This window comes from Sphaeramia orbicularis, chromosome 20, assembly GCF_902148855.1.
Source record: "Sphaeramia orbicularis chromosome 20, fSphaOr1.1, whole genome shotgun sequence".
NCBI classification, from domain to species: Eukaryota; Metazoa; Chordata; class Actinopteri; order Kurtiformes; family Apogonidae; genus Sphaeramia; species Sphaeramia orbicularis.
In genome coordinates this window covers 7,645,681-7,669,536 of record NC_043976.1, presented here as the reverse complement: position 1 = coordinate 7,669,536, position 23,856 = coordinate 7,645,681, and the positions used below count along the sequence as shown (strand labels likewise).

The following is a 23,856-nucleotide window of genomic DNA, read 5'->3' as shown; positions in this document are numbered from 1 at the left end:
ACCCTAACCCTAACCTTAACCATTTAACGCCCATGCCTAACCTTGAGCAGACACTGGAACCGTATTTAATCATTTAACTGCTTTGCAAACTATATTAATGTAAATATCTATATTTTAAAATAACTTTATTTTTTAGCGCACGACCTCCACTTCTGGTGGGGTACTTCCTTAGCATTAGCCACATTAGCCGAAAGCCTTAAAATTTTTCAGCCTGTCCTTTTATTTTTTGTGGTGGCCTTAATTTTAAAGCAAGACACCTTTCGGGAAAACAGCGCCCCCGTAATTGAAAAGGTGGATGATGTTTTTTTTTTCTTGTAGTGGATATTTTTTTGGGCTGCTCTCTTTTTTTTTTTCTCATAGTAGATAATTTTTTTCACCTGTTCTTTTTTTTTTCTTATGGTGAATAATTTTTTGAGCTAATAGATCATTTTTTTTGCCTGTTCTCTTTTTTTTTCTTTTAGTGGATAAATTTTTTGGCTGGTCTCTTTTCTTTCTTATAGGGGATTTTTTTTATTTTTTTTTTCGTCTAGTGGATAATTTTTTTAGGCTGCTCTCTTTTTTTTTCTTATAGTGGATAATTTTTTGGGGCTGTTCTCTTTTTTTTCTTGCAGTAGATAATTTTTTTGTCTAGTGGATAATTTTTTTAGGCTGTTCTCTTTTTTTTCTTGTAGTAGATAATTTTTTCATCTAGTGGATAATTTTTTTAGGCTGTTCTCTTTTTTTTTTCTTATAGTGGATAATTTTTTTGGGCTGTTCTCTTTCTTTTCTTGTAGTAGATAATTTTTTCATCTAGTGGATAATTTTTTTAGGCTGTTCTCTTTTTTTTCTTGTAGTAGATAATTTTTTTCATCTAGTGGATAATTTTTTTAGGCTGTTCTCTTTTTTTTTTCTTATAGTGGATAATTTTTTTAGGCTGTTCTCTTTTTTTTCTTGTAGTAGATAATTTTTTTCATCTAGTGGATAATTTTTTTAGGCTGTTCTCCTTTTTTTTTCTTGTAGTAGATAATTTTTTTCGTCTAGTGGATAATTTTTTGGTCTGTTGCACCTCTGGGCCACCGTAGGAAACCCCTCCCACACATGATCAGTGGATGGCAGACATTATGAGGTTTTTACATATGGAGAAGATGAGATGTACGCTAACAGGATCAACTGCAAATTTCTATAAAGCATGGCAGCCTTTTCTAAAATTCACAGAAACTTATAAAATGAGCAATGTATCATGACTTTTACACCAAATCACCACTCATCACCTGGATAACTGTAGGAATGGTACATATTTTATTTGTCTTTTTTTTTTTTCTTTTTAATATGTGTATAATTGCTATCTATTCAATTTTATTTTATGTATTTATTTTTGCTTTCATAATCTTGATGTCTTCTGGTAAATATATTTACATGTTTATGTTTATATTTAAGTTGGAGGTGGGAACTTGTGTTCAAAAACAGTAAAAATGTAAAGAGTATATGATGCATCTGTGTAATGCTGTTAAAAATCCACAAACAAAATTATATATATATATATTAAAAAAAATAATATTTAATGTTAGAACCCTTGGATGTAGGAGATATATTATTCTGTATTTGATAAATATCACTGCATCACATCTACGGGTGGCAAATTAGAAATTTTGTGAAGAATTGAAAACATATGAAACACTGATGATTTTATTTGTTCCAATCTCACTGGTTTACCTATTTTTGCCCAAATCTGTTCTTGTTTAATTGACTGTCTCTTTTTAAGTCATGTATAAAGTTAGGTCTAAAAAGAGAAGTGTAAAAATAGACTAAGATATGAACTTATTGCACCTCCTTCTCAACATGTACTGTCTTATTTAAATAAACTACTTGTACTTTGTAATATACTAAATGTGAGACTGATGATCTTGTTTGGTTTTGGTTGTAGTCTGACCTCAGCATTACAAGGTGTAGGAGATAAGTCTTATTCTATTTAAATAGTCTTTCATTGTTTCCACCGTTCACCAATATGACTGAATGTCCGTTTCCTCTTTATCGATCAAATCACACATATACAGCTTGTCAGATAACCCAAGACTGGAATGGACCTATAAAGTATAAACCAAGCTTCATGATAAAAAAAAAGTTACAGCTGCTTTAAGAATCACAACAAAACCATGTTTGATGCTTCATTAAAATATATTTTAATCTGAAAAGTAAGATATGAAGTTCTCAACACCAAAGAGCCACTTTGTTTTAATGTGATTAACATGCTGATTTTAAAGAATTATTTCTTTAATTGATGTGAAAGAAACACAACACTCTGTATTAAAACCCAGAGGTGCTGGTGAGTTTACTGTGGCCACATTAGAAAGGTTCGATGGGATCAGTTTTCTTCTTGTTCTGCTGTACATCAACCACCACTACTCCTCCTCCATAGCAGGGCAGAGCGCAGTAGACCTTTATGTGGATGTAGTTTTCTTCGCCAACATGAACCTACAGGAAAAAGTATGTATTTATGCTGGTGATTCCATTCTTTTTCCTTAAACAGACTCATTTCTGTATCACAGGTAATTCTACAGGTATTCAGGGGCTTCCAGACATTTTCTCAAATAGTATGCCTTTTCATACCTTGAATATGAAGTTTTTTCCAGCTACAACCTGAGCCCGGTAAGAAATTGCCCGAAAATCCTCAAAAATCTCGTTTGTTATTGCCTGGGCTCTGGGCTTGAGCTGTGAATGAAACCAAAAACAGCAAGAAGTGAAGACCCAAAACCTGTTTGGCAAAGATGAAACGGATAAAAGAAACAACAGTGGTTTGTTTTTTACCTGAAAACAAAGAATGTTAAATCCCTCAGTGGCCTCCTCAGTGGGACCGTATCCTCCAGGATTAACCTGTTATGATGAGGTCAAGTTGACAACGAAGTTTGGATGCAAATTTTCATTTATCAAATGTTCACAAAAATAAACTTTTTTGCAAAATTAAGAATTACTTAAATTCCTGCATTGATGTGGAAAAAAGAAAAATGAGGAAAATATACTCCTCTTGATGCTGTGAAACTTTGCTCAGCTTTTTTAATCAATTATAACCCAAAGCTAGAACTTTACTACAACATATAAACTTAATGAAAACTTAATAAAATCTACTGGTGCATTAAGGATCGAAACAAAAATAAAAATGATAATTGGAATCATTAACAACAAATAGTTAAATGTACATTTCCATATGAAACATTATACATTTTAAATACTTTTTTTTTTTTTTACTTCAATTAAAGACTCATAAGATAAAATCATGAAGAGAAGACCAGTGAACTGTGTTTCAGGGATAAATAGACTGAATGAACACAAACAAAAAAATTATGTTTTCCTCTTACCGAGTCGGAGCCACCATGTTTTTCAGGGAGTTTTGCCATCTCCTATGATGATGTACAGGAACGATAATAGTGAAGTCAACAGTTTGGTCATAAGCCTTCACTTTCCATAGTTCATCTTATACCTGTGTATAAATACTGCATAATCACACCTACCAGCAGAAAGTTTGTCACATTTTGGGTGGAGCCACAGAACTGACTTTAGTAATTTCACTGTAAAAAAAAAAGTCAACTGTTTCCTGCTTTACACAAACAACATTTTCAAGATAAGATATCTTTCACATGACATTAGATTTTTTTAGTATCAGCCAAATTGTACGTCTTTGGATGTAAGATGCAGAGACATTTGTGAGCTCGCAAATGCAGGTTAAAGCTCTGTCATGTAAAGAAGAACACATACATGAACATGATCTCAAACGCCACCATCTTCTCTGAGTCAAAGCTCGTTTGAAAAAAGAAAACTGGAAAATTGTTGTGTGGACAGGCGAACCCAAACTTTGGATTCTTTAGGAAAACTATTGACACTATCATCCAAATGAAAGAGAAGAGTGACCGTCCAGCCCAATGTCAGTGTTCCCTCCAAAAGCTGCGTCTTTGACGGTATGGGGGTGCATTAGTATCTGAGGAATGGGCAACTTGTACATCTGGTGACACCATCAATGCTTATGAGTATATGCAGGTTTTAGAGAATCCACACAACATCTAATTCAGAGAAGACCTTGTATATTTCAGCAAGACAGAGCAAAAGCACACAATGAATTTATTACAACAACATGAATTCATAGAAGAAGAGTGCAGGTGTTGAACTGGTCTGCCTGAAGTTTAGACCTTTTCTCCCCTATCCACTTTAGAAACTATCATTCAGAACTGCCTAGAAAGTAAAGGTCAGACGTCTTTATCCTGCAGACAGTGTGTAGGTAAATCTGGAGAATCATCCAGTGTCTGGTTCCATGTCATGAGATGACTTTTGTTATGGTTTGGCACTATATAACTATAATTTGATTTGATCGAATACTATACTACAAGCATAGACGACAGATTTAGTAGAAGATGAGCCAGAGAAGGACTGCTTTGTAGTTTGTTTGTCAGTTCAAACTCAAGCAGGAAATAGTCAGTTTCTCAAGAACGTTAGATTATAGTGAATCTGTATTGTTCACCTTGCCAACTGGGTGGCGCTGTTGACAATACAACACTGAAATTCTTGGGAAACAGTTACAAACATATAAACAAAATGTGTGACTAGCTGATGACAAATGAGTAACCAACACTCTCACACATGAACCTTTGACTTAAGACTTTTCTGCTGTTTAATATCAGCAGAATGTAACAAACATTTATACACCGATAACCTGGGAGATTACTGTCATTCTTTCCATCTTCTTGTGCATTACAATTATAACATTGTGACCCCATAAAATCAAGGAGGACGCAGGACACCTAAAAATAGCTTGTTTGGCTTTTTACTGGGACATGATATGCAGCACAGACAGAGAATCACATGACATGCTCTTCATACACACATACATACATACACACACACACACATATATATATGTGTGTGTGTATATATATATATATATATATATATATATATATATATATATATATATATATATATATATACATACATCCTTCCAGGTAACCCCCACCTGGACAAGAGGTCTAAGGATATTACATCCCTCCGGTGTTGTTGCTGGTGGTACCAGTGAACAGACAGCGGATAGGGTCTGGAGCGGACCAGGAGCATCATTTTCATGGCGGAGTTGGAGATGAGACCCACACCCGCACCTGGTCTCACCTGGAGCACCTGTCAGATGACGGCGTCCACTTGAATGCAGAGGGAATCGTTGTTCTGCAGTACATCCGATGGTTATTGGCTGAGGTATGTGGACGATGATCACCACAAAGGCTCTTTTCAGAGCCTCCAAACCCACAGTAAAGAGCACTACAGCCGGATTCCCTCTGAAAAATAACTGAGATTTTTGGTAAATAAACTCAACCAGACTGCTCACTGTGACAATATTTTTTCCAAATAAAAATACGAAATGTGCAGTTATCTTACAGCTTTGACAATAAAATTACTTTTTTTTTACAACAACAAACAAATTTTGGTACTACAGATGAACATGTGACCAGTATCAGTGGGTCAGTGAGCCTGTTTCCATTGCACATCTCAGAACATTAAAGCCCAAACTGTCCAAACTGGTCCAAAAAACAAACATGTCCCATGTGTCTTTTCCAGTCCAGTCCTTGTCCATTGTCCAAACCTAAACTCTTTGTCTAGTCTAGTGACAGATCACCATGGCAACAGTGGCAATTTCTCATAGACTGCAAGGGAAGCCCGGCTTCCCCTAAAATTACGAAAATTAAATGGTTAAATATGTTCGGTTGTGTTGACATTTTATTGACTACAAATGCGTTAGAACACGTTCATCTCAAAGATGAGTTCGTTCAGAATCAGCTTTATCACAAACCAACGGACGCGATGTTGTTCACTTCTCCTCCATTCCCGTTGCGCTGTTTTCTCATTCGATCTCTGCTCAGTGTGTTTGTCCGTAGACTCCGGGCGTCTACGGGCTTCAATGGGACTGAATGGAACAATTTTTTTCATTGCGTCGAAACTGGACGGTAATTGGATAAATGCCACGATGTTGTCCCTCCCCCGGACGCCGGGCGTCTCTGGGGGTGAATGGAGCTGTGGGCGGAGCTCAGCCGGGCTGGACGCCAGAATCCCACGTGCTGATTGGAGGATCGGTCAAAAGGCTGAATCCCGTTTGATTGACAGCTAGTTTCAGATCTACTCCTTCACTGACACAGTTCAGTTTAATAACGTTGCGCATTCTGCTGTGAAATCAAGAAAGAAACTACTACGAAATTACTCGTTCATTTCTTGCACTGTAAATAAAACACACTCATTGTACTTCCTTGTTTCAATTTAACATAATTTCAGCGTTTTCTTGTTTCAGTTACATAATGTAATCATTTCTTGTTCGAATTGAATATCGTTTTGTAGATAGTTAAATCAATCAAACTGTCGGCTAGGTCGGAGTGAAAGGAGCATCTCTAGTTTAAAAAGGCTGAAGTCTTACACCCACAACACACTGGGCCAAGGCAATCTAAGCAGCCTAGCTCTGATGGACATTGAGAGGACACTGGTCCAGTCCCTGGAAAAGACGCCTACTTGGTACGATAAGGTCACTGAGCATTTTCTTAATTATTTTTTTTAATGTAAGCCGACAATGAGCTTCCCCTGTCCGAAAGACGAGCAGCCGCCACTGGTGTGTACTGTATGGAGAATTGATTTCCAGATGTTATCTGTTATGTCCAGTGCTAGATTGCCTTCCCAGTGTGATTTTATAATAGATAATGAGGACGATTGTAGCTCTAAAAGTCAGTTGTAAATTTCTTTTATTGCACCTCTCTTATTACCCTTTATGTCTAAAATTTTATCCAGAGTAGTTTCTACAGGTAAATTGGGAAACGAATGGTATCTACTTTTTAAAAAGTGACGAATTTGTAAATAGCGAAAAAAAAATGTGTTTTTGGAATCTCAAATTGTTCTGTTAGTTCTGTGAATGTGGCATATTAAATGGTTTTATGGTTGAGACACATCCGATTAATACAGTCCACCTAATGCTCAACTCTAAATGTTGATACTAGTGTTAAATGCTGTCCTACTGTCACCTATCAGTGTCCTGCTGTTTCAGGTAACTAAATTCCAGCCAATTCTACTCAACCACATTTGCTTACACATCATTACAATGTTTTAATTTTCTTTTACCTTGTAACTGAAGTTCTTCTTTTTTAACCATCTACTGTATGATTTGACACATGGAAAATATTGGACCATGTGCAGTCATTTGCAGTTTTAAGAATTACTCTGTAAAGTCATACTTTAAAGATGATTGTGTTCATAATTTGACAATATTGTAAATAATTATATCATATATTATATACAGAAAGATCCTCTTGTGTCCAGTCTAGAAAATATTACTCAAAACTACGTGGAAGGTAAAGGTCAGCCGTCTTTACCATGCAGGAAGTTTGTAGGTAAATTTAGAGAATCATCATCAAAATATTAGAAGCATGGACGACAGATTTAGAAGAAGATGAGTCAGAGAAGGACTGGGATGGAGTTTGTTCCTTAGATTCAATTTACTTCTTTTGTCTGTTTGATTGAAGCCACACATAAAGTTTGGTCTATAAAGAAGTATAAATGTAAAAAAAAAAAAAAAAGACTAAACATGCTGTATCAGTGATACTCTATGTTGTTTCAATACTAACAGACAATGGACAATATGTTATTCCAGTCAGGTTACATTATTGTAACCCTCATATTTCTGGTAAGTGTACTAAATACAACCACCAAAAAGGATCAGTTCTTCATTGTATGTGGGAATGTCCCCAGGTATTTTGTTTTTTTGGAGAGAATTGGTAGGTGAGGTTATTAGTAAAGTGGTCACTCCCAGTCCTAAGTATTCTGCATTTTGAATATAAACCTGAAGGTTTTCTCATTTCTAAGAACACACGAACACAGTTTTTCACTCAATATTTGTCTCCTAGAAGATAAATGACATGTAAGTTATTTTTAGAAGAAACAAACCTTCTGTGGGTCTGTGCTATCATGATGACTGAAGGAAATCATTGCTTTTCTTGTTTACTTTGGGAAAAACAAGTTAAACCACAAGAAATGAACTCCACAAGTTTTGGGAAATATGGAACATTTTCTACAAATTTCCACGATGATTGTAAGGCACAAGAAGATGGAAAGAATGACAATGATCTCCCAGGTTAAAAGTGTAAAAATGTTTGTACATTCTGCTGATATGACGGCAGAAAAGGTTTTGGTCAAAGGTGTGGGAGAGCTGGTTATGTGTTTCTTGTCATTTCAGAGTTTATCAGTTCAAATCAGACCTTTGGATAATAGGTTGTGTAACAGCTTCCCAAGAATTTCAATGTTGTAGCATGAGCAGTTCCACCCAGTTCGCGAGGTGAACAACACAGATTTGTAATAATTTAACTTTCCAAAGAAATGTGATTGAACTGTTTCATGTTTGAGTTTGAGCCAAGGAACAAGGTCCAACCCAGTCCATCTCTGACTTATCTTCTACTAAATCTGTCATCTTGCAATTACCATCAAAGACACAGCTTTTGGAGTGAACACTGACATCAGTCTGGATGGTCCTTCTACTCTTTCATTTGGACAAAGCAGTGTCAGTGGCTTCTCAGCTATATCTGGTGCATGCATCTTGTTCTTTGTAACTAATGCCAATACACACTGTCCTGTAACTAAATAAATAAATACAAATACCTGAAGAATTCCAAGTTTGGGTTCTTCTTCAGGCTGGATGGTCCCTCTAAGACCAGATAAGTTGAGTTTACTTCAAAAATTTGAGGTAACCGGTTGCCTTAAAAAATTTAAGTAATGACTAATGAAAACTTAAGTGTATTAAAGTTAAATGCTTGATTTGAATGGAATTGTTATTTTAAGTACAACACACCAAATGCCACGTTAAATTAACTTAAAGTTTGTTGCAATGTTAATTGCTTTGTACAATCATTAGACTTAATATCGTCAGTTCATTGGACTACATCCGTAGACATGCCTATTTCTAGATTTAACTATCTTAATTCAAGAAATCTTGTCAAGTGAAATTATCTTGCTGCATGAACAGATAATTGCACTCATTTGGAGTCCCTTTTTCCTCAGATTTTGTGTTTTTTATCTTGTTTTTAGACACCTTTTTTTGCAGTGTTCAGTTGGATTTAATATTAAATATTGTCAAAGCTCAAGTGCAATGTGATTTCATCTACACCTGTCTTGTTTTTCTGAGTTTTTTTGTTTTCAGCAGCAGGACGAGAAAATATGAAGAGACACAATGGACTCTGGTCTGGATCATCAATGGTACAAAGACATTGTCTCAACATGTAAGTCTGTACCCGGCCCACCCAGAACAGACCACCGGCCCACCCGGGACAGACCAGGTCTGCAGCTGTGGAACCCCTGCAGTCACACAGGTGACGCATTTAACTCATTCATTTGGAAATTGCTGTTCATTTTATTGAATATCTTTGTTATTTTTGTGTATTTTTGTTGATAATTTTCTCTATATTTTTGGCTCATTTTTTTCATTTTGTTCATAATTTTTGTTACAGACCAGGGGAGAGGTACCACAGGAACAGGACCAGTCCAGATGCAGACCTGGTGTCACAGGTGTCAAGTCCAGCCAGGACCTGACAATAGGGCTTGGGACCAACAACGGGTCCAGGTCATGTATTCATTCAGATTTCAGATTTTTTAATTTTGTCAAAGCTCACGTACAAGGGGATTGTATCTACAACTTTCTTGTTCTTTTTCGTTTCAGCACCTGCGACCTGGACCCAGATAAAGCAGAAGAAAATGGATGGAGGATGAGGAAATACAGTCATCTCTAAATGTAAGTCAACATTTCTGCATCTGATCAGGAATGTCCACTACAGTTGTGCATTTGTCTTGTGTGTCAGTGGGTGTCACAGTGGATAACCTGGGTCTTATTTTGACTGTGTTGCAGGAAAGACAACAGCGATGCAGATTGTCTGTGAAGGAGGAGGCCTGTCTGATGGAGCCGTTCATCCATCAGCGGTCGTTTTCCATCAGAACCAGTAGATCCAGAGGTCGGTACAAATCCACTTCCTGTCTCCTGAAGATTCACATTTACAAAATCACTTCCTGAAATCACTCTTCCTCATCCACACAGTGTCACTGATTGTGTCTTGATATTTCTAGATGTAAACGACATCGGAGGAGATGTCAGCGATGGACCTGTGAGGGAGACCACGACCAGACCCCAGACCAGACCCTCCCATAAAACCCAAAATGACCCCTCTGCCTCAAACTGTAACTGCAATAAGCCACACAAACTTCATTTTTTTCCTTGTGTCTTTGTAAAAGAACCCAGATGAAGGTTCAGTTCGTTTTACAGAACATTGTTACACTCGTTCTAGGGGTTGCCGAGACGCAACATGGTGTGAGACTCCCCTCCTTCCATGTCCCTTAACAAACAGGAGCAAGCTAAAAAAATTAAATGACCAGCAATCACACAACTGCAATTTGAGGGATTTATTTACATTAAAAAAAAAACAAGAAAAGCACTCGAAGAGCACAGACCTCCGTGAAGACAGATCTGCAAAATTTAATCAGTCCTTCCTTGTGCCAGTATCAACATTTCCTGAAAATTTCATGAAAATCCGTCCATAACTGTGAGTTATCTTGCTAACAAACAAACAGACAAAGCAAAGTGATCAGAATAATACCTCCTGGCAGAGGTAATTATATCAGGTAGGAAATCAAAGCAACAAACATAACAAACAGAATCATACTCCCAGCTCACTACACTGACCTACAAACACAAACCAAGGAAACCAAAGTACATCCATCTTTACCTACCCTCCTAACAAAAAAAGAGGAGAAAACTTAAAAAGATTCTCTCCTTTTGCGTCTGATTATACAAAGCTCTGCAGCAAAAATGACATATGGCTGGTTACAAATGAGGGGGATGGCAAGAGAGGAGTCTCCTAGGAGGTAGGGTGATCCTGCTTTATATTTCCCTGCTCATCGCCGAGGAACCAATCAGCAGCAGCAGTCCAGCACCACACCTGCAGCTCATCCTCACTCAGCCACTATCTGTAGGGAGAGAAAGACAAAGAACACACACCTATACACAGAAGAAAAAAGAAAAAAATACAACAGAATCACAATTGACACAGCACATCACAAAATCAAAATCACAAACCCTTTACAAACATGTCATTGCTTGGATTGTACCTCACTGATCTAGTGGTTCGTAGTGGAAGATAGTGTTTAACCCTTAGGGGTCTGAGCCTGTTTTGGCTGTCTTCCAAAACTGATTTTACCTTTATATAGCACTATACTTTTTTTTTGTTGTTTAACCGTACCCATGTTTGGTACATGTTTTTCAGCATTATTTCACCTATAAGATCTGATATTTCTTTTCAGACTTGATCTTACTTTGATAACATGTTGGAACCAAAAGAACACAAAAATATACTATTTATTTAAATGAAATCCACAGTCATGGTCAATGATCTCTTTTGGAAGTTTAACGAGTAAAACAGGTTCCAAATATTAACATATAAAGGTTTTTATTTATCTGTTTATCGTATCTGCAGGTTTACATGGTTACAAACAGGATGAAAAACTGTAGTCTGAAAAATAACTTTGAAAAGTAGAATGTCTGACTAAGACGTACAGAAACAGCAAATAAAGTTATATACAATGGACATACTCAAATAACTCAAAAATATAATCATTCATTCATTTTCTGAACCCGCTTTATCCTCATGGAGGTTGCTGGAGCTTATCCCAGCTACTTATGGGCAAAGGCGGGGTACACCCTGGACATGTCGCCAGTTCATCACAGGGCTGAAAATATATATAAAATTTCAAAATATATGATATGTTATGGTGTAGTTATGTCGGTGTTTTGTATGATAGTACTTTGTTCCATAGTTCGAATTACAGGGGGTAGTGGGGGGGTCTGTACCCCCCAATGAAGACCCAGAGCCCCCTAAAATCGATCCTAATTTTCCAAGGAGATAAACTCCCTTTGTTTCCATTCTCATTTTATGGTGAATAATAAAGTCCAATCGGTGACAGTGTTGTACAAGTTTACACTTCACATGAACTGGTTCAAAGTTCAGTTCATACAGAATAAAATAAATTCATTCACCTCCATAGTTCACCATCTCAGCTGAGAACTAGTTAATATTCAGTTTGTTTAAAAAAAACAAAACAAATTAAAGTGAAGAAAAACTGAGTATTTCTGTGCTGATCTTTCCAAATAAACCCTCTTGCCCATCTCTACTATCCCCAAGGGTTGTGAATATTATTTACACCTGTTTCACTGATCACAGCTGAGGCAGTAACCCCATACTACCAAGATTTTATCTGGACCTCATCATTATTTAGTTTAATGGTGCTAAAATTATCACATTTTTATGAATTTCAGTGAAGCTTTCACAGTCACTGGAGTTAAGAGGATGAAGTGATAAAATACTGTTTAGGCTGTTAATGTGAACTATAGACAAACATGTAATGTAGAGTTTAACAGTCCTTCGATGTTTTTAGTGCAGCTATGTCGAAAAAACAATCAAATAAAGACAAGAAGTAACTTCAGGAAGTTCTACCTCCTTGTGTTGCACATTTCGTCTAGGTTCGTCTCACTGCATTCATTTACACGCACTTGCATAGCATGAATTAGCAAGAGACAGAAAAGAAAGCAGTTTTTCAAAGAAATACTGTTGAATGAAACCATTTCACTCAGGAGGTACTACACTGTTGGTATCAGACTGATCAGATACAACTGCAGGTGTGTGGTGCCCTCTAGTGGCTCACATTAATGCATTCACATGTTTATCTTAGTGTAACCTGGAACTACAGCCGGAGGATGTTAAAGGAAAAAATAAACAGAGCAACAACTCAATAATGTTGCTGAGCAGTTGCACCAAGATGCAATTGTCAACACAGGGATTGAGGGGAATATCTGATATTTTTATAACTGCAAAGAATAAAGTATGGAAACATGGAATGCTTTATGAGTATGACATGTATTATATATATATTACAAATGGCCAAAGAGTGTGTTTTATTTTCATTCACTCATTCATTTATTGTTTATTTCGAGCATTTACAGAAGACATGCAAGTTCAAATTTCCAAAATCCTTCATTTACACTTGAAAAGGAGTGGGAAGAAGAACAACTTATTTAATCACCATTCCCTCATTCTCATCATCAAATAACTTCACATAATAACATTTTAAATATTCAGTTCTGTCCTTATACTTCAAGCCAGAACAATGAACAAAATAGGCCTATACCAAATTAGAACAAACTCATATGACAGTATTTACATTATATAACCAAAATGTGTGTGAAAAATAGAACACAAGTACATTCCTGGTGGTGGTATTTACTAATGTAACTTTGAAATCTAAGTACCAGCACACCCAGCTAAGAAAAGACATCAGTTTGATTCACTTTTTCTTTGTTTTTCTCCCAAAGTTATTTTCGCTCCATGTATTAAAACTGGACTCATCATTATTCAGTTTAATGGTGCTCAAATGATCATATTTTTTTTTATCAGTTTCAGTGGAGCCTTCACAATCACTGGAGTTCAGAGCACAAAGTGATAAAATACTGTTATATTACCTTTAGGTTGTTGATGTGAACTATAGACAAACATGTAATATGTAGTTTAATAATCATTATATGCTTTAGTACAGCTATGTCTAAAAACAACAAGAATAAAATAAAGACATCAAAGAAGTTCAGGAAGTTCTACCTCCTTGTGTTGCAAATTTCCTCTAGGTTTGTCTCATTGCATGCATTGTCATGATGCCTGAATAGTATGAATAAGCAAGAGACACAAAAGAAAGCAGTTTTTCAAAGAAATACTGTTGAATGAAACCATTTCACTCAGGAGGTACTATACTGTTGGTATCAGACTGATCAGATACAACTGCAGGTGTGTGGTGCCCTCTAGTGGCTCACATTAATGCATTCACATGTTTATCTTAGTGTAACCTGGAACTACAGCCGGAGGATGTTAAAGGAAAAAATAAACAGAGCAACAACTCAATAATGTTGCTGAGCAGTTGCACCAAGATGCACTTGTCAACACAGGGATTGAGGGGAATATCTGATATTTTTATAACTGCAAAGAATAAAGTATGGAAACATGGAATGCTTTATGAGTATGACATGTATTATATATATTACAAATGGCCAAAGAGTGTGTTTTATTTTCATTCAATCATTCATTTATTGTTTATTTCGAGCATTTACAGAAGACATGCAAGTTCAAATTTCCAAAATCCTTCATTTACACTTGACAAGGAGTGGGAAGAAGAACAACTTATTTAATCACCATTCCCTCATTCTCATCATCAAATAACTTCACATAATAACATTTTAAATATTCAGTTCTGTCCTTATACTTCAAGCCAGAACAATGAACAAAATAGGCCTATACCAAATTAGAACAAACTCATATGACAGTATTTACATTATATAACCAAAATGTGTGTGAAAAATAGAACACAAGTACATTCCTGGTGGTGGTATTTACTAATGTAACTTTGAAATCTAAGTACCAGCACACCCAGCTAAGAAAAGACATCAGTTTGATTCACTTTTTCTTTGTTTTTCTCCCAAAGTCATTTTAGCTCCATGTATTAAAACTGGACTCATCATTATTCAGTTTAATGGTGCTCAAATGATCATATATATTTTTTTTTTAATCAATTTCAGTGGAGCCTTCACAGTCACTGGAGTTCAGAGCACTAAGTGATAAAATACTGTTATATTACCTTTAGGTTGTTGATGTGAACTATAGACAAACATGTAATATGTAGTTTAATAATCATTATATGCTTTAGTACAGCTATGTCTAAAAACAACAAGAATAAAATAAAGACATCAAAGAAGTTCAGGAAGTTCTACCTCCTTGTGTTGCAAATTTCCTCTAGGTTTGTCTCATTGCATGCATTGTCATGATGCCTGAATAGTATGAATAAGCAAGAGACACAAAAGAAAGCAGTTTTTCCAGGAAAGTGTTCAACGAAACCATTTTGCACAGGAGGTACTTAGTTTTCTTGTTTAAGCATTGGTAACATTTTAAGAACATTTATATTTTATATTATTTAAAATGAGTTTGAGTACCTGAGCAATTATTTTTTGTTGATTAAAGGTTAATGAATTAATGACCAATTTATTTATTTTTCTTATCAATGAAAGAGGGTACTTTCCACAAAATTTACTTAAAGTATTTGTTAGTTTTTATATATTACAATTAAATATATATTGTTTATTGTGAAAACATAAACAGATACCTTTGGCTCAGGAACAAATTTTGCATAATTTTTCAATCAAAAATGCTGAAGTGAGAGTTGGGGGTACTTGGCTAAAAATGTATATTTCAGGGGATACTCCACTATAAAAAGTTTGAGAACCACTGACGTATCCCCTCAGCTGTCTGCATGTGCCCCCACCCTACTGCATCCTTAGAGACTGGAACTACAGCAGCAAATGGACGTCCATCAGTCCTGGTCACGTCTACAGCCTGTCCGTCCATGGGACTGGATCTCTCCTTCTCTGTGGTTCTCCCCGAGACTTCTCCTTCATACTGGGTTTTTTGAAGTTTTTCCTTACACAGAAGGATGGGGGATGCCTGGGACATTAATCCATTTACTTCATAGAATGTTTACCTAACTAATTATTTGACTGTTTGCTTATTTTCATATTCTCCTATTCAACAAATTCTGTAAAGCCCTGTGAGGTGACCTTGTTGCGATATTGGGCTCTACAAATAAAATTCATTTGAACTGAATGACGCCCACTACACCACTTTTTAAGGCAGCGGCGAAAGCAAGGGGTCCGTATTGAGACAAGTAACTATAATTAAAGACCAAAAATTACTGACCAAATACTGATATCTCCAGACCAGGCAGCTAACAACGCTCACTACAGACCAGTTGGAGTTCAAAGTCACGTGGAAGTGGAGGGAGGTAAACAGAATACTTTGGATGACTGTGCAGGAAGGGGACTCACTACAAACCAGGTGTTTCACCCAGGGGTGGGGCTCTACGTCCACACACATTGTGGACATCGTAGACAGTGCACTTTTGAGTTTATCTGACTGGCTTTGATGTGTGGAAGAGAATGATTTATTTAAGGTGAAATATGAACAAGGATGCATTGTCAACTTCAGATTTAAGAATTTTATTTAAACAAATGCTCAAAAACAACTGTAACCCTGTTTGCCTCATATTGAATATATTTACATTCATGCAGCTGTTTGTGTGATCAGTAAAACCTACAAACTGCTCCTGGTTTAGTCAGGATCATTTTATAATAGTGAGGAAATACTACTGATGGATTTTTTTTGTAAACTAAATAGAGTAGCCTGACATGTTACTGTTTCTAAAACATGTGTTTTTCTGGACTACTTAAAAAAAAAAAGAAAGCAAAAATTGAGAGTATACCCACTTCTCCAGGGACCACCACACCACTGACAAACTGGTTCCTTTGGTGCAGTGTTTGTCAAACTGGGGGTGTGAAGTCTTTCAGGGGGGTCATGGGATCAGTCCTGGGTGTTTTGTTGTTCTTCAGGTTAGAACATGTATCAGGTGGAACTAATGTTTGATGTTTGGAGCACCCTGGACTCATTTTAGGGACGTACACCAAACCAGTCTACTGCCATGGTGATCTGTCACTAGACTAGACAAAGAGTTTAGGTTTGGACAATGGACAAGGGCTGGACTGGAAAAGACACATGGGACATATTTGTGTTTTGGACCAGTTTGGACAGTTTGGGCTTTAATGTTCTGAGATGTGCAATGGAAACGGGCTCACTGACCCACTGATACTGGTCACATGTTCATCTGTGGTAACAAAATTTGTTAGTTGTTGTAAAAAAAAATCAATTTCATTTACATTTAACCTTTCCTCAGTGATTCATCACCATTTATTAAAACATTATCCTCTGCATTTTTCAGTGTAAAGCAAGTATTTTCCTACATTTAATTCCTGTAGATGTTCATAAAAGCTCAGAGTAAATTCAAACCTTATTAGATGAAATCAGGAAAAAAAAAAAAGGAAAAAGTGACTTTTCCAGCAAAATATATCATGAACTGAACATAAACCAAATGTCTCCATCCACTGTCACTGATCCAACTACTTCAGTTCCTCTACATGTATTGATAGATTAGTGCACAGGTGTCAAACATGCGGCCCGGGGGCCAAACCTGGCCCGCTGAAGGGTCCAGTCCGGCCTCTGGGATCAATGTGTGAAATGCAAAAATTATACTGAAGATATGAACAATCAATGATGTTAAAGTCGTTGTAAGTCAGTTCAATCTAAAGTGGGTCAGACCAGTAAAATACTATTATAAGAACCTATAAATGATGAAAAACACTCATTTTCCTCTTTTGATTTAGTGTTTAAAAAAAAAAAAGCCAAATTACACAAAATGTTTACATTTAGACTAACCCTTTTACAAAAACTGTGAACCAGAGCATATATGAATAGACTGAAATGTCTTTAGAGAAGGATGTGGAATCTGAATAATATTCTGTCTGTTATTACATGTTTTGTGTGTTTGTGGATCCACTGTGATCTGTGAGTTAGAACATGCATGTGTAAATGATAAACTGGCAGGATATCGGTAACATTGCACTGACCGTTCTGTAGAATGTTGAGGTCGTTCATATTTGTTCATGTTCTGTTCAAGTACAGCTTGTACATGTAAACATTTTCATTTTTACAGAATTGGACTGTTTTTTTTGTTTGTTTTGTTTTTTTTTACTCAAAGCTTTGGGAAATATATCCAGATCCATTTATTCTCATCCAGTTCTGTGTGTTTATTCTATTACAGAAATAGCCCATGTTTTGGTCATATTCCAATCAGATCTGTAAAAAATTCAAATTCCAATTTGATATCATTGATACTGATTTATTGGATCAATCCACTTCCTATCTGTTATAATGGGAAAATTCTTCAAAGTGGCACCAAATCCAGAATCAGATCAGGATCGAAATAATTTCAATCCCTTGTGTTGACATCATCATACAGAAGCTGTATACCAAGTTTGAAGTCAATCAGAACTGGAGTTTCAGAGAAAAAGACGATTGAAATGTTTTCACCATAAGAGCCAATGTTAAACTTTGTGTCAGTTCCAGATCCAGAAGAAGATCCTGATCAGCATGTGGACATTATGTTTGGGTCATCTCCCCATCAGGGCTGGACTGGAGAAATTTACACTGGATATCATTTAGATTTACTGAGTTACTGCATCCATCCACTTCCTACCTCTGATAATGGGGACATTTTTCAAAGTGGCACCAAATCCAGAATCAGATCCACATCCAAATAATTTCACTAATTTTTGTTGACATCATCATAAAGAAGCTGTATACCAAGTTTGAAGTCAATTGGAATTGTAGTGTAGCCCGATGGAAATAAGGGGATGGGTGTGTGTTAAAAAGTTAAAAATAAATAAATAAATAAATGGCATAAATACATAAATACCTAAGTTCATAAGTGTAATACAAAGGGTTAAAAATTAAAACCATGTCAGTGTGGGAGTATTAAAAAGATCATGTATTTGTGAAAAGGTATGTCACTTTGTTGAGTTCATGCATTGTATTGTTTACAGGATGTTAAATGCAAAGTGTTTGTTAAAATACTTAATTAAAAATAATAATATTAATAATATGGGAAAGTTGCGCAAATGTTTTATGTTTTGTTAAAAAGTAATGAAAATGTATATGTTATGTGTATTATGAGCTTGGAGAATAGTTCGGGGTCAAGGGGAACAGGAAGTAGGAAGTAGAAGAGAGAGAACCTGGTGAAGACGAAGGGCGCGTGTGTGTATGAGAATATGGAATAACAGACAGTGTATTCAGGAAGAAAAGAACACCAGTTTAGTTCAGGAAAGTGGTCGGACAGATCACAAACGTGACTTTAATGGTGAGAGACTCTGTGTTGTAACAGCACTTCGACTAGAAGTCCAACGTTAAAAAAAAACACTGCGACCTCAGTAAGTTAGCTGCATGTGGGAGGGGTTCCGGGTAAGATGGCGCTGTAACAAGTCGCATTTCTCCGAGCTCCCCAGGGGTCCCGACGTTAAAGTTAAAAACAAGCTATGTAATTCCACTAAAATTTGCCTATTGAACAGCACTCAGCCTAAACATGATGGAGAATAGCAACGTGAAGCTTTTGGCACAGAAAAGTCTCCCTTTTGAAAAATATGGAACGAATGAACATGACTATGCGGAAGCACCCATGGAGGAGTCGGCTACGGCTAACTACAACAAACGGGACAGGTCGATGGGAACCCCGAATGACACTCCAGAAAAAACCCGTATGGAGAAAAAAACCAAAGGTATGTCACAAGAAGAAAAAAATACTGAGACTATACTGAACGCTATTGAAGCTCTGGGAAAGCGTGTTGATGAGCGCATTGAAGATGTAACCACGCAGATGAAACAACACAGTGCTATGTTAGCAACCATTGCTAAGTCGGTGCAGCTAAATACAAAAGAGCTAGACGAATGTAAGACGAAAATAAAACACCTGGAGAAAACAGTTGAAACACTCAAAAAGGAAAACGAGGTCATGAAGGGCCAAGTTGCACACAATGACAGATACAAAAGAAGGTGGTGCCTGCGCATCAAAGGAAAAAAAGAAAATGCTGGTGAAAACGTGAGAAGAGAGGTGATTCAACTTCTGAGTAAGATTGCACCCGACCTGGCGGAAAAGATGGATGAAGCAGTTGATGTAGTGCACAGAGTTGGTCGAATGATGGAGAATAAGAAAAGGCAAATAATCATTTTATTTGCGAGACGAGCAGTGAGAGATGAAATGTGGAAACGAACCAAAACTTCCCCAGTGTGTAAGGAAGAGGGAATCCGGTTCGCGGAGGATCTGACACAAGAGGATTGGAGGGCAAGACAGGCGTTGTGGCCGAAAATCGAGAAAGCAAGAAAAGAAGGCAAAGCGGCGGGATTTAGAGGACCTTTCGGATTCATTGAAGGCAGACGCATCACGGAATAGAAAGAAGATGAAGGGCTGAGACTTGGAACTTGCAATAAACTACAGTGGATCATTTCTGAATATGGGACTTCTACCTCAAGGTTTCTTTATTCCACCTCCCTAAAACTTTTCCTCAAAGTTCACCTGTTCATTCGTTCATGTGTTCTGTTTTTCATTTAAAAACTGACATTTCCTTCATTTCTTTTAATACAAGGGGACTCAAAGACTCTGTTAAACGAAAAGCTGTTTTTTTATTTGCAAAGGGCAACAAGCACAATGTACTTTCCTCCAAGAAACTCATTCTGACTCATCCGACGTTAAATTCTGGTCACAACAATGGGGGGATAAAATCCTCTTTAGCCATGGAACAAATCATTCGGCTGGAACTGCAATATGTTTCAATAGATGTCCTGGTAAGATTCTGTGTGAAAAAGTGGATAAAGATGGTCATTGGGTAGCCTGTGTATTGGAAATTGATAATAACCTTATAATAATGTTCAACATTTACGGATATAACAATGATAAAAAAAAATAGAATGTTATTACATCAGATATCAACTGTCATAGCAGAATTTATTGCAAAATATAACACTAATCACTTAGTGGTTGGGGGTGACTTCAATATAACTCCTGACGAGTGGAAAGACAGATGGCCTTCGAAATTATCGAGTGAATATAAAAATCCAATTTTAGAAGAATTTAGAAGCAATAACAAATTAGTTGATATCTGGAGACTTCTACACAATGATATCAAACAATTTACCTGGTTTAAACCAAACGGCCAAAGTAGATCACGTACTGATTACTGGCTTGTCTCGGATTCAATCTCAGAACATGTAACAGAAACATCAATTGCAAATTGCCCTTTAAGTGATCATTGTATTATTAATCTTAAATTAGAAAAAAGAAAATATAATAAAAAACCAAAAGACTACTGGAAATTTAACTCCCAGTTGTTAAAGAACACAGAATTTTGTGATGGAATAAAAAAATTGACTCTGGATATAAAAAATGATCATACTATTGACACACCGATCCAAAAATGGGAATACATTAAATTCAGCATAAGAAAATATTCAATTACATTTAGTAAAAAATTAAACATGGAAAAGAGAGAAAAGGAAACATCTGTGGTCAAGGAACTTATGTTACTCTATAATAAACTTATTTGGAATGAAGAAGATAAAGAAAATATAAACAAACTACAGACTAAACTAGATGAGATGTATATTACTAAGGCTAAAGGAGCATATATAAGATCCAGAGCCCGTTGGATTGAAGAGGGAGAAAAGAACACGGCCTATTTTTGTAATTTGGAAAAACGCAGACAGGAATATAATTCAATTGATAGTCTAATGATTGAAGGTGCAGAGTGCACGGATTCTAAAAGAATAGCAAAAGAAGTTTTCAACTTTTATAGCAATCTGTATAAGTTCAGAACAAAATGCTTCATCCTTCCTAAATAAAATAAAAAATCTGATTCCTATGATTGATAAAGAATTTAAAGAAACATTTGATGAGGAATTAAGAATTACAGAACTTGATTGTGCAGTTAAAAGAATGGCATCCGATCGCTCCCCAGGACCAGATGGTTTAACTACTAATTTTTTTAAACACTTTTGGGAAGATTTAAAACTAATGCTGCTCCAAGCTATTAATGAATGTATTAACAAAAAAGAACTAATGGAAACAATGAAACAAGGTGTAATTAAACTAATACCAAAACCTGGAAAAGACAAGAAGATTTTAAGTAATTTAAGACCTATTACACTATTAAACACCGATTACAAGATTCTGACAACAGTTTTGGCAACAAGATTAAAAACAGGTTTATCTAAGTTCATTAGCCCAACACAATCTGGCTTTCTCAAAAATAGATCTATACATAACAACATCCGCCTGGTTCTGGATCTTATTGAATATAATCACTTAATTGAGGAGGATGCTCTTATATTATTTTTAGACTTCCATAAAGCTTTTGATTCAGTGGAACATACATTTATTATTAATACTTTAAAACAGTTTGGTTTTGGAGATAAATTTATTGATATAATAACAATGCTATATACAGGTATCAACAGTTGTGTTTCTCTTCCAGAAGGCACATGTCCTAGATTTAATGTGGAACGGGGAATTAGACAAGGATGCAGCATCTCACCTCTTCTATTCATTACAGTCACAGAATTATTAACTATAGCTGTTACAAATTCAAATATTGAAGGACTATATATTAATAATAACAAATTGATTATAAGTCAGCTAGCTGATGATACGACCATATTCCTAAAAAATAAAGAACAAATACCATTAGCTTTAGAAATAATAGAGACATTTTCCCAAGCATCTGGTCTAAGATTGAATCTGAGTAAATGCGAACTTATGAGTATTCATAACTGCCCTGACTCCTCAATATGCAGTATACCAGTAAAGACAGATGTAAAATATCTAGGTATTTGGATTTCTAAAGACTCAGACACTAGTATTAAAAATAATATTCAGAACAATATTGATAAATGCAGAAGAACATTAAACAATTGGCTACAAAGAGATTTAACATTATTTGGTAGAACAATGTTAACTAAATTTGAATCACTCTCTAGATTAATTTATCCTGCGTATTCTTTAGCCATTTCTCAAAGACAAATTAAGGAGATTAATAGAATAAACTTCAATTTTATTTGGAAAAATAAACATCACTACCTCAAAAAGAAGGATTTGTTGAAAGACTATAAAGATGGTGGACTTAAGGCAATTGATTTTGAAATTATGAATGGAGTGTTAAAAGTTAAATGGCTCCAGTCTTTTTTAAAGAATGGAAAGGACATATGGTTTTCAATCCCGTCATTTATATTCAGTAAAGTGGGGGGTATTCAATTTTTACTAACATGTGATTTTGAAATTACAAAATTGCCCATTAAACTATCCACTTTTCATCAGCAGATGTTGTTACAATGGAAAATGGTCTTCAAACACAATTTCAGTCCTCATAATGTTCCTTTATGGAATAACAGAGTCATACTGAATAGGAGGAAGTCTGTTTTTATGGAAAACTGGATGGAGAAAGATATATGGTCTATTGTACATTTAATGGACAATCATGGTCAATTTTTTGAACTGAAAGAATTTATTAATAAATATAATGTTGAATGCTCCATGGCAGATTATAAAAAGGTAATTCAATACATCCCAAGTGCCCTTATTCAGCTAGTGAAAAATAGCTTGTCGACCATAACAACCCCCAGATTGCCCAAAATTAAAATCGGGTGTGTAGATTTTTTGAATAACAAATGTAATAATACATTTATTAGAAAACACCTTGTTAACTCTATATACCCGGGAAAAACTAGGAGCACTTTCTTCCTCCAAAATAACAGCAAATATGATAGATCGATGATAAGAACAAAATATTTAAAATTTCCACTTCCTCCAAAATATAAGGAGATACATTTCAAAACTATTAATAACATATATCCATCAAATGAATTCATTAAAAAAAGATTCAAATTTGAAGTAGAAAATTGTCAAATGTGTGATAATAATGTGGAAACGACAGAACATCTATTTTATGCTTGTGAAATTGTCCAAAATATATGGAGATGTGTTCATGATTTGCTGTCTTCTTGTTCTATAGAAATGGACTTCTTCTCTTATAATGACATTCAGACGGGTGTAATCCTCAAAAATAAAAAAGATGAGTTTTTGATGAATAACATAATTATAGTAACAAAATATTACATACATAAATGCAGATGTGCTAAAACTTCCCCCTCATGGTCTGCAATTAAAAACGAACTCCTTTTGTTTAAAAAGTGTTTGAAAATAATTGACAATGCCCAAGCTAAGAAACTGTACACACTAATAGAAAATCTTCAACTGTGCTGAACCCCTTGTACTTTTTTTTTTTTTTTTTAATCTATTTATATTTAATTTGTA

At 35.7% G+C, this 23,856-nt stretch overlaps 1 protein-coding gene across 1 annotated transcript; it reads right to left on the bottom strand.

The window, feature by feature from the left end:
• Positions 1-2,141: 2,141 nt before the first annotated feature.
• LOC115411607 (cystatin-A-like) lies at positions 2,142-3,459 on the bottom strand. Its single transcript, XM_030123795.1, has 4 exons — positions 3,333-3,459; positions 2,785-2,850; positions 2,587-2,688; positions 2,142-2,451 (listed from the first exon to the last, which is right to left on the bottom strand). Exons 1-4 carry the CDS (start codon positions 3,369-3,371, stop codon positions 2,323-2,325), a joined length of 336 nt encoding a protein of 111 aa, XP_029979655.1. The 5' UTR covers positions 3,372-3,459; the 3' UTR covers positions 2,142-2,322.
• Positions 3,460-23,856: the final 20,397 nt, after the last annotated feature.

Coding starts and splice junctions, on each gene's coding strand:
- LOC115411607 (XM_030123795.1), bottom strand. CDS start 3,371: ATGGCAAAACTCCCTGAAAAACATGGTGGCTCCGACTCG. Junction 2,689..2,784: donor TTAACATTCTTTGTTTTCAG/GTAAAAAACAAA, acceptor TTTCATTCACAG/CTCAAGCCCAGAGCCCAGGC. Junction 2,452..2,586: donor GAAAAAACTTCATATTCAAG/GTATGAAAAGGC, acceptor TTTTTCCTGTAG/GTTCATGTTGGCGAAGAAAA.